Source organism: Haliotis rufescens, unplaced genomic scaffold, assembly GCF_023055435.1.
Source record: "Haliotis rufescens isolate VD_foot unplaced genomic scaffold, xgHalRufe1.0.p SCAF_75, whole genome shotgun sequence".
NCBI lineage: Eukaryota > Metazoa > Mollusca > Gastropoda > Lepetellida > Haliotidae > Haliotis > Haliotis rufescens.
In genome coordinates, this window is record NW_025964367.1 from 1574739 (window position 1) to 1586487 (window position 11749).

General features: G+C 39.5%; 1 protein-coding gene across 2 annotated transcripts in view; it reads left to right on the forward strand.

Annotated features, from left to right (window-relative positions):
- The window catches only part of LOC124150600 (neuropeptide Y receptor type 5-like), a 32053-nt gene extending 21038 nt beyond the window's left edge, over positions 1 to 11015 (forward strand). For both annotated transcript variants that reach the window (XM_046522548.2, XM_046522549.2), the window contains one exon: positions 6344 to 11015. In XM_046522548.2, coding sequence (XP_046378504.1) covers positions 7098 to 8309 — 1212 coding nt within the window. In that variant the 5' untranslated portion in view covers positions 6344 to 7097 and the 3' untranslated portion in view covers positions 8310 to 11015. The remainder of the gene's footprint in view (positions 1 to 6343) is intronic.
- Positions 11016 to 11749: the final 734 nt, after the last annotated feature.

Here is an 11749-nt window from a genome sequence, read left to right on the forward strand (position 1 = left end):
ATCCAATAATTATAAGAAAATCCATAAGAAACTAAAATCACAGTCCATAGAACGATTCCGATTTTCTTATGAGCATTTGTTTTATTTAATCGTGATGATGTCAGTATTCGCGAAAATATCCTGTCACACCGGTAGCACCCGTCACAAGACATGCTAAGGCAAGTCAATTGTTTTCTGAACTAGGAAACAAGTCATCATTGGGAATTGCATCGGTCAAATTTTGAAATGTCCTCCACATGTCTACTATAAACGTTCTCGCTTTACTGAGCTTTTTGGATGATGTTAGACTGGTAAAAAAACCTTTAATACATTTCATCTATCGCCAAGAACACAACCCTTTTCATCAATCATCAAATACTACCCAATCCCCATCGTTAAATAAATAACCGATCGCAGCAAATACCGACAGATAAACATGCACACAAACACGCACGCACCCACGTACCCACGCATGAGATGGCTACACCCTCACGGCTCCAAGTACATACCCCTTTGCAACCCCATGTTATGTTTATGCCCAGCACACACAAGCACGCCACACCGTCCCATAGCCAATGAATACCCCCTTCGTGATATCCTCAGTTGATGTCACCACATCGGATCTCTGTGTTGGCGATCAACATGTATATTTAATTCCTATCGCCTGCGATGTACTAACAATTTGAAGAGATTAACTGGTAGCACAGACAACATAACCTTTAGGACACTGGTTTCTATAATAACAACACCCAATAAAGGATCCTCCTTAACATATTCCAATATTGGGTTTATTTTGAGTGAGCTACGGACTGCAAAGATTTAGGTAAAATCGATGACAAAAGCCCCTTTATCAAGATCAAGTGGCACTTAAACCGCTGCCGTCTGATGGCGTTCAATGACTTGCAACTACATGTAGATCGATCTGGATGTGATACGTGGTTAGCTTATTGTTCCAGACCATCAAAGCACCTCAATATGAGCAGTGCAAAGCTATATAAAATGTATTAATACAATGCTTTAGACAACCGTAATGGATACGAAATCTATTTGGCTTCTACTTGTGTTTATAGATCGGTGATTCTACTCGTGTTCGTAGATCGGATATCCCCCATACCGTGGGCTATAAAAGTTGTGTTTATCTGATGGTCGACTCTACCATTGGCTATGGAAGTTGTATTCATCTGATGGATGAATGTTAAGCGACCGTGGTACAGTGAGGGAACCTTCATTGACAGCTCGTTAACAGCAGCAATGGCTGTGACCGTTATTCCAAGTTAACGATCCGCTTTGCTTACTTCGTACATGAACACGTCGTGGAAATGGAGGGAGGTTTTGATCGTTTCGGAACACAACAATCGTTGATATTTTAATTACAAGGATATACGAGATGTGAATGTAAAACTATCTTCTTTCATCTTGCAAATGATGCATTTGCTGTATCATTAGTTAATGGCTTATACTTGTAACCATTGCGACCATAAAAAGGTTACTTCATTGTAAACGCGTTTGCCATGGGTAAAGCCAAACCTTCGTTGGTTTCGCGTATTATCGATAGAAGAGGAAGAGAATAAATAATAGTATATACTGCCAAATGTTGTGTTCCTCATATTAATCAAAGTTGCATCCATAATTGTCTTCCTTTTGTGTTTCATTTCTAAATGCCTTTTAAGGACTCATAATTTTTTGGTTGAAAGATCTTGTGAAATACGGTTATATGCCGTGATAGCACCGCTGCGTAATGTACGTCCTCCTACAAACTAAACGCTGCACTTGTCAACGTATACGTATCCTTACAAATTCTATTGTATACATGTATTTAGTTACAGTGATAATGACGGAAGCAGTTTCCCTATGTTTTTCCAACGTCGTATATTGTTTTGGTAAACATCTGACGTCGATAGTTATTTTAGAACGCCATTACATTCATATTTGATGTCATTGCATTCCACAATGCGCTGTGTTCCTTTGACACGCCAGAAACCTACGATCATCGGTTCGGGTCCCCTTTTTTCCTGGGTTTGTCAGCACCATGGGCACCGTGCTCGTGGGTTTCACAAAAGTGATAAACGTCTGAGCCTTGCCTCACTTCGGGTTTCGATCCCACATTATGCTGACGCGCCATGATATAAGTGGAAAACTGCTCGAAGCGACGTTAAACCCAACTCACTCACTCATTGCATTCCATCAGCTGCAACAGTTGATAAAACATAAATAAATCAGTTTAAGAAACACAGGCGATGTTGATGCGGGTTTGGCTTAAGTAATATCGCATTACTATCAATCATCTTCGTGTGTCCATGTGTGTATCAGAATGTCATGTGCTTTTGGCGTTACCTTCACGGCGAATTGCTGGTGCACTAATGCAGTCCCTGACAGGGGATCTGGAGGGCTTTCTATTTTCTATATTTGACACCAGTTGCTATTTTTCGCGAGACTACTCGAGCTAATTGACGAGCTAATTGGCGTGCTTGGTGAAATCCCTTGGATTGTAGCAAAAATACTACGGATTTCTGAAACAAGACTGCTTTCGAAACCTTTGCCGTACATCGTGCTGGTAATTCGTTTTACGATCGTCCCTTCCTGTGCAGCTTAAGAATGATTTACCGTTATGGGAATTCTCCAATCCGATGATTACACAGATCTTGATAACCAGCTGTGATTGCAGTGACGTCTTCAATGTATTTTAGAATAGGCGCAAATAGCATCAATCAAATGAACAACAGATCTTTTTGCTCTTTCTTTAATGTGATATTATCCTTGGATTCAGATATTATGAAAGCATAAGTAGCATCTATTGTTCGCTGTACGTCTTGAGTAGTGTGAATTCAGTGTCATGCCAGTTTGACCAGCATTTAGTCATATCACGGCGAGCTAGTGTAATGTGGGAGGTAAAAACCAAAGTGACGCAGATCTCAGACATTTTACAACTTTGATGAAACCCATGAGCGTATTATTGTGTTGGGGAAACAGCCAATCCTTGAGAATAACGATTCTGCAGAACTTGGTAATGCGGTTTGGAAAGTTATAACCCGTGTCATTGAATATGCCACCGGTCCTATTTCTCCGGGCAAAACACCTGGAGTTATCACTGATTTTTAGTGATCCATTCATATAATGTTTACCTCTGTTGTATGTGACAATGGAATTTGTTTCATTGGATAATCGAGACTGGTTATTCACTGTACAACAGGTTTACTTTCTGAGACAATCAACAACAGGATATTAACATTAATGTGTAATTTTTTTAAACCAATGGCCTTGAATATCTTACAGTGAATGCACAGCTGATCAATGAAGATGTTTATAAAGCACAGCGAATAAAATCATTTGGTGGTTGCTTTGCTAACCACTTAAGTGAACGACATACTGTGTTCACGCTGTTGTAGGGGGAGGTTGGGTAGCCTGATGGTTAAAGAATGTTCTTGTCACGCCGAAAACCTGGGTTCGATTCCGTACATGGGAACAATGCGTGAAGCCCATTTCTGGTGTACCCCTGCTTGAATTTGCTGGAATATTGTTAAAAGCGGAGTAAAGCCATATTCAGTCAGTCACTCACTCATACTGTTAAATCTTATGTCGCGGTATCGTATTTAATTGCTTTAAGAATGCATTATTCATACATTTTCTTAGTTTCATGGCATGATAAATGAACATTGATAGATTTCTAATAGTTTCTGTACAATCACAAGTCATTTTGTAAATTAATGACTTGTGATTGTACAGAAACTATTAGAAATCTATCAATGTTCATTTATCATGCCATGAAACTAAGAAAATGTATGAATTTGTAACACGCCCCACACATTGTACTATAGGCCTTTGGCCTCATAAGTACCATGAATAAAGATTGATTGATTGATTGATTGAATGCATCAAAGAAACAAAATTCACAGGCCTTGATTATTTACGCCCATACACATACAGGTCCATTGCTCAAATGTGTAAACGCGTGATGTCTGTTAATACCATGATTATCATGTTTGTCCATTGCTCTGTTGTATCTGCTGAAAAGTGTTTAGCTGCTCGGTCTCCTGGAACAGACTAATACTGACTAATGTTTCGAAAGCTAACATTCAACAAACTATGCATATATATTTTACTAAAAATAATTGATACTGATATTGATGCATCATCAGAATCTGTTTTTGGCACCTTAATGCCTACATCGCAAAACTAATTCCAGTCATATCAAACGCCTTTCGTAATTTAATTGCGCAATGCCGGATCAGTTGAGGCAGGGATAGGGAACAAATGATCTAGTTACCCTCTCCGAGAACCTCAATATTACATCCAATCTCTTCAAATGTCAACCAACGCTTATGTTCCACGAAAATAGGCCAACACTATTTGAAAGTAATGCCATTCGATCAATACAAAGGAAAAGCAACTAACCTGACAAAGGTCCCGTGTATCGTTAGTAACCCCATCATCGTTTCATAAAACGTATGTGCATAAAGATTCATAATGAACAAACACTGTCCACAAGACGGAACGACACAAGGGATGACTTCGACTTCCAAATAATCAACTCTCCGTCCATGTCGAGCAATATTCCAGCAGCTCCAGACTTTGCTGTCAACATTTCACACCGCCTGGGGTTTAATCGAACCCATATGACTCTTGCTCAAAGGGGCAAGAAGTTGTGAAATGTACACGCCAAAAGCTTGAGCTGCTGGAATATTGTTCGACATGGAGGGAAAGTTGACTATTGGTAAGTTGAAGTCATCCCTCTTGTCATACATACAGGCTTGTGAAGAGTTTCATAGTTATGATTAAACAAATATCTGGTTTTGTAGCTGTAGCTGAAAAATCATCTTGTCTCCCTTCCCCCAGAATATGAAATGATCGGTTCCTCATGGTTTTTGAGTTAAGGCACAATGCATCTTGTCTCCCTTCCCCCAGAATATGAAATGATCGGTTCCTCATGGTTTTTGAGTTAAGGCACAATACATCTTGTCTCTCTTCCCCCAGAATATGAAATGATCGGTTCCTCATGGTTTTTGAGTTAAGGCACAATACATCTTGTCTCCCTTCCCCCAGAATATGAAATGATCGGTTCCTCATGGTTTTTGAGTTAAGGCACAATACATCTTGTCTCCCTTCCCCCAGAATATGAAATGATCGGTTCCTCATGGTTTTTGAGTTAAGGCACAATACATCTTGTCTCCCTTCCCCCAGAATATGAAATGATCGTTTCCTCATGGTTTTTGAGTTAAGGCACAATACATCTTGTCTCCCTTCCCCCAGAATATGAAATGATCGGTTCCTCATGGTTTTTGAGTTAAGGCACAATACATCTTGTCTCCCTTCCCCCAGAATATGAAATGATCGGTTCCTCATGGTTTTTCAGTTAAGGCACAATACATCTTGTCTCCCTTCCCCCAGAATATGAAATGATCGGTTCCTCATGGTTTTTCAGTTAAGGCAAATTACATCTTGTCTCTCTTCCCCCAGAATATGAAATGATCGGTTCCTCATGGTTTTTGAGTTAAGGCACAATACATCTTGTCTCCCTTCCCCCAGAATATGAAATGATCGGTTCCTCATGGTTTTTGAGTTAAGGCACAATACATCTTGTCTCCCTTCCCCCAGAATATGAAATGATCGGTTCCTCATGGTTTTTGAGTTAAGGCACAATACATCTTGTCTCCCTTCCCCCAGAATATGAAATGATCGGTTCCTCATGGTTTTTGAGTTAAGGCACAATACATCTTGTCTCCCTTCCCCCAGAATATGAAATGATCGGTTCCTCATGGTTTTTGAGTTAAGGCACAATACATCTTGTCTCCCTTCCCCCAGAATATGAAATGATCGGTTCCTCATGGTTTTTGAGTTAAGGCACAATACATCTTGTCTCACTTCCCCCAGAATATGAATGATCGGTTCCTCATGGTTTTTGAGTTAAGGCACAATACATCTTGTCTCCCTTCCTCCAGAATATGAAATGATCGGTTCCTCATGGTTTTTGAGTTAAGGCACAATACATCTTGTCTCTCTTCCCCCAGAATATGAAATGATCGGTTCCTCATGGTTTTTTAATTAAGGCACAATATGGTGGCACTGTGCCAATGTTGCGACTTTGATTGTGTGTATCATTTTACACACTGCCTTTGAGAGCGAGAATTAACCTGCTGTATCTATTTTAATAATGCATAAAAAATGTATCTTAAATACGTCATGTTGTCGACTTTTAAAATACCGGGTGTGGTACGCCACATACCCACCTCCTGTGTTATTTTATGTACAACACATGACTTTAATAGAATAGTGCCCTTCTTCTTATCGTCTATAACGCGCACCTGCAGCCTGCAAATCAATACCGATATCACATTCAGTATCAACAGATGTGTTTTTCTGTTTCCAGATGTTCGAGCATGGCGGGTTCACAAGGAATCAAGCACGGGACAGGGAACACCAAGCCTTAGTCAGCTGACACTCGCGGTGGTTTGATTCAAAGCACATATCGCAGAAAACAAGGCTCTTGAAGTGAGAGTCAGCAAACTCTGTGATTTTGTGACGGACATCTCTCATTGTCGAGTTCAAGGCGGACTTACAGCAGACAGGCAAGCTGATCAATCTAGCCAGTAATTGTCATGGACTCTGCTGGTTTCTGTGTGTTTTTTAACTGACAACCCGCACGGTTCATCTGAGGGTCATCATCCTCGATACATCTACTTAATGAAGACAAAACTTGATATGCTTCCTGAGTACACCGAGTGACTATATATCCTAATGGACATGTGTATGGGAAATTGGAAGTCGATCGATTTTGTTTAAATTAATAGCGGTATAGATGTTGTGTAGTAAAGGTGATTAACAAGGACCATCTCACATGATTGTCATACACGCATAGAAGGATTCCTTCCTGCTCAAAACACGGCTTGCTGGTGAGACGATAATTGGTTCTACGACTGATGTGACACACACTTGGTACATGGCAACCGAATGCTTTTTGAATGATCAAGAAGCTACACGAAACAGATATTTCATCACAGGCTAGGTGATCCTTGTAACGGCAATGCGTCGCCCGTATGGTTGCAGGTTCGGTGATGACATTCGGTTGGCCTCTGGTGAATAAGTTATCCATGGCACGTTTGTAAACAGCTCATGGTAGCAACATGATAACTGCTGGGAACAAGAGTTCTGGGGACCTGATGTCCCTACTTCCGGCGGATTTATATGCCTATTTCGACATGTCGGATCTGGACAGATCGGGGAACTATTCTCTCGAAGACTTCATGAAGGTTGCTACGGAATATAAGGAATCCGATCGCTGGTTCGATGGGCTTACAGAACTCTGTCTCATCTTGAGTTTTTCCTTGCTCATGCTTATAGGTATCTCAGGTAATATTACTGTTGGATTGGTCATCTTGCGGAGAAGGGCGTCACAGTCAAGTCGAAACTGGTACATCTTCAATCTAGCCGTGTCGGACATTTTGACTTGTATGTTTTGTAAACCCTTTCTCATCCTGAGGATGATCCTAAAGAACTGGGATATCGGCGAATTCATGTGCAAACTTGTGCCTACTTTACAAACAACTTACGTGCTCGTATCAACACTGACGATCTTAGCACTGGCTGTGGACAGGTACAGGGCAATTCTATACACGTCAAGAAAGGATCGGAATGTGAAGATAACGAGATTTGTAATCCCAGCTATATGGGCTGCGTCATTGTTCGTAGCGCTCCCAATATTCCTGACCCATGAAGTGGAACACGTCATTGGATTTAATGGAGTTCCCCTGTACTCTATCTGCCGTGAGAAATGGAATTCCTATATTCTACTGACAATATACACTATATTCGTTCTATTAATCCAGTATCTGTCACCGATGGTTGCTATAATAACCCTTCATGTTAAAATATGTCAGTTCCTCGGAGTAAGGATTCACACACGGGGTGCACAAATGAGGGATATGCACAACATTCGCAGGAAATTGTCCAGACATCGTAAGAATATTCTCCTTTTGACAAGCATGGCAGTGTCGTTCGTAGTATCCTGGCTTCCACTGACATTAGTGAACATCATAGCTGATATTGACTATCGTACATTTGAACACACCGACTTTCCGCTGATCCACGCCGTGTGTGTGCTCGTTGCCTTTACATCAGTTTGCGTTAATCCGATCATCTATGGGTGGTTCAATTCCAACTTTAAGCGGGATCTGCGGAGATTATGTAATCTCAACCCGTCCTATAAGTGCTCAAAGTATGTACTTATCTTTCGGCGATCGAGCAGAAATCCGGACATAAGTCTGTTGATATCTACCCTACCACGTGACGTGACGGTTTCTCCACGTGCAGAGCAGGCACAAGACACAGCCTTATGACATATGGGGTTACCTCTTGCCCGGATTAATGTTCGTGGTACGGGGATGTGCGAGATAAGACTTAATCTGTCTCGGAATAACGCGCCTAGGGCAAGACAGGCACGACGACGACAGGTTAGTGTGAATCGAAGTTAGCGAGACGGGACAGCCACTTCGTGCAAAATGGAAACAACTTCTTTACAAAATGGAAAATATACTTCTTTCAACTGTTTGTGTTTCTTGAACCTGGTGTTTCTTTCATTACGCTTATGTGGGTATATTACACGCATATATTTGCGAACAACGGTTATGTCGATAAGTCGGTACTTGTACTTTGGGACTGAGATTTCTTTGTGGTTAGGTTCATGGTAACCACGATACGGACATCCATGGCGCCATTTTTATCACTGACTTTGCATGTTCATGCTTTCTATTATCAAGTGTCTTTTGACAAACCTTTCTTAACTAAACTGTCTTATCTAAGTACGGCGCGTGCTGACGTTGCGAAACGCTTCAGAAGTCCAGAACCGCAAAAGTTATGGTACGACTACATTTCCGCATATCTGTCAAAGTGGGCAAGATGAGGTATTAGTACCGAATTTCATAATCCCACGTTACGTTGAATACAAGATTCGTGAGCAGAATACACGAGTCGTGCATTTCGCACCTGCAGCCCGTTCAAGCTAAGGTGAAACGCCTCCACATAACTGAAATACTGACTGACTCACTCACTCACTCACAGACTCATTCTGTAAAGAAGTTTTGGTGTGCTCAAAAGCGTTTCTGGACCTGTGTTGTCTGCTAAGCCACAGACAGTGTATGTTTTATTCAGAAACGTCGGGGAATCAACCGCTCTCCACGTTAATATGATACGTATAAATTTACAAGAAAAGCTTATTATTGGATTGGCAATCCCTTAAACCACTTACAACAGAGATAAGCTGGACCCTTTATACTGTTGGTGTCATTACAGTTCACACCACTGGTATGCACATTTCGTACTAAATTCAGTCTGACGCAGTTGCCACAAAGGCTATATGATTTCAGTTCCAAGCACAATGACGTCAGCACACGGTACGGAAAGTATTTGCCCTTTTTTATGGGCAGTGGTGTCGTTAGATGGTTGTTGGAATAATTCTGAAGGGAAATAAGATAACACTCAATGATTTATATTTATTTACTTTAATTCAAAGGCAATTCTGTCATTATTTTAACTTGTTGATTACTACTACTACTACTACTACTACTACTACTACTACTACTACTACTACTACTGCCATACACACACGGAGGTCAATGACGGACATGTTTGTACATACATTCACCTTAATTTGTTTGTTTGTTTGTTTGTTTGTTTGTTTATTGACAAAAACAAAAACAATGTTAATGGAAATGTCATACTAGTGCACAAAAGTGTTTCAGCTGGACATTACCGTTTTCAAGTCTCTAGATCTATACTCAGGTTATTGACGAAATATCACAATTTCGTTTCTGTGATTATGAATAATAAGCAGTGTGCAAATTACAGAATATATTCGTTGATATTGAGATATGTGACTGTTGTTTTTAAGTTTCACATAATGTATCATATTCTCAGCACATCTTGCAGCATTGTAATTCCGAATTATACATAATACTATACACCTCACTACCACTCTTTCAGAAATGTATGTGATAAAATCATTGTTCGTCAATTGTGGCGCATGTGGTGCATGTGGTTCATATGAATCTTGTCATCATTCCATTTATTAGAAGTAGTCTTATATCTCAACCATTTGCGTGCGGACTCGGTTTGCACTGACGGTTTCTGAACCACTAACATGTTTCATTTTTACGGTACACTGTATGTTAACTTGCATACAATGGCAGCTTCGGTTTTCTTCATTGTGATATTTTACCATTAGGGAGCAGGTCTTCCTACGAGTTTCCTCACACTTGTTTTAGTCTTCATCACCCACTACCTGTATACAGTGAACCCCGTTAATCCGCACGGAATCAACATTTGATATATCGTTGTGAGTAATGGTTTGTATAAACATGTATGTGGCTGTGATTAACGGGGTTAAATGTATGTCTTGCAAGGTGATTGAACGTTGACATTCCTTACTATTTAACATTAGTAAAGGGTTTATCAACATACATAGAATGCCTTCTTCGTTCAAATGCTAATGTACAATTAAAAATCTAAAATAATATATACATAACACTTTTTTTATGGATAGTAACTTCTTTTATTCTTAGTACATCAATATAAAAGTGTCATGTATTCATGTTCTCCCAATTTCTAAAGCCTATCAAAGACTTGAAATAATTTAGGTAAACTAAGAAAAGTGAAGATGTTGCAGTGTCCTGATTGGAGACATTAATCATCTTTGGAACTGTCACATGCCGCAATATGTGGTATGTTTGAGAAGGGTTCCATTTTAGAAACGACCCCCTCTAAAGTGGAATTCTATTGGTTTGAAAAGGCGATGGATTCCACTGGAGATCACACATTCAAGATAGATACCATACAATTAAACCACATTCGTGTTCAGCCATTGTTATTGTATGGTTTAAATGTTTGGTACAAGTGTGCTAAGTAAGTATTATTGCCCTTATCACTCATATTCAAAGATTGCCTTACGATCTTGACCTTGTGTGTGTATTCATCTTTTAATTCACAATAAGTATTTGTTTGTGAACCTATTTACTATCATAGTTGCCATATTATCTGATCACTGAATTACAAAGGAATAAAATTGTTATATTCAAGTGTGTTTTTATTTGGTAGATCAACTGAATGCAACGGTCCATCCATTAAATATTGTTTACGCCGAAACAAATTGATTGTATTTAGTATTATTCATATCATATGTTTTATATATATATATATATATAAACATGAAGAGCATGGATGTGAACATTTAATGAATTGACAACACACTGCCCAGAAAGAAAACCCCATGTCAACATGTATATTTTACAAAAGAATGTTATTTTGTTATTATTGTCAACACTAATGAATACATGGAAATGAATACTTGCTTCTGTCGCCAGGTTTTAATTTTGCCAGATAATAATTAGTCTCAGTTACTTGCAGAAACAGATTCCATTAGGAGTAAAGGGTAAAATAGTGATAGGAACTTTATAATGGATCACTGAAAATCCGTGTGTTGGCAAAATCAATTAATCTCAACACAGTTATGTGATGTGTCGTGTCATTAAAACGCTGGCTCATTACGCAGAGAATATTGATGTATATGGTTATATATTTGCGAATTTTAAGTGCATATCCATTTCATTCATTCACTCAAGACTACAGAAGATATAATTATTAACACATTAACAAACAATGTTACAATACTGTTCTTGTATATGTACCCGCAGACGGTGGAGTCTAAAAGTATAACGTTTGAATACGGATGACTTTTTACCAGGGGGAAGTTTTCTACACCAGAGAGGTCCACACATCGTTGGCA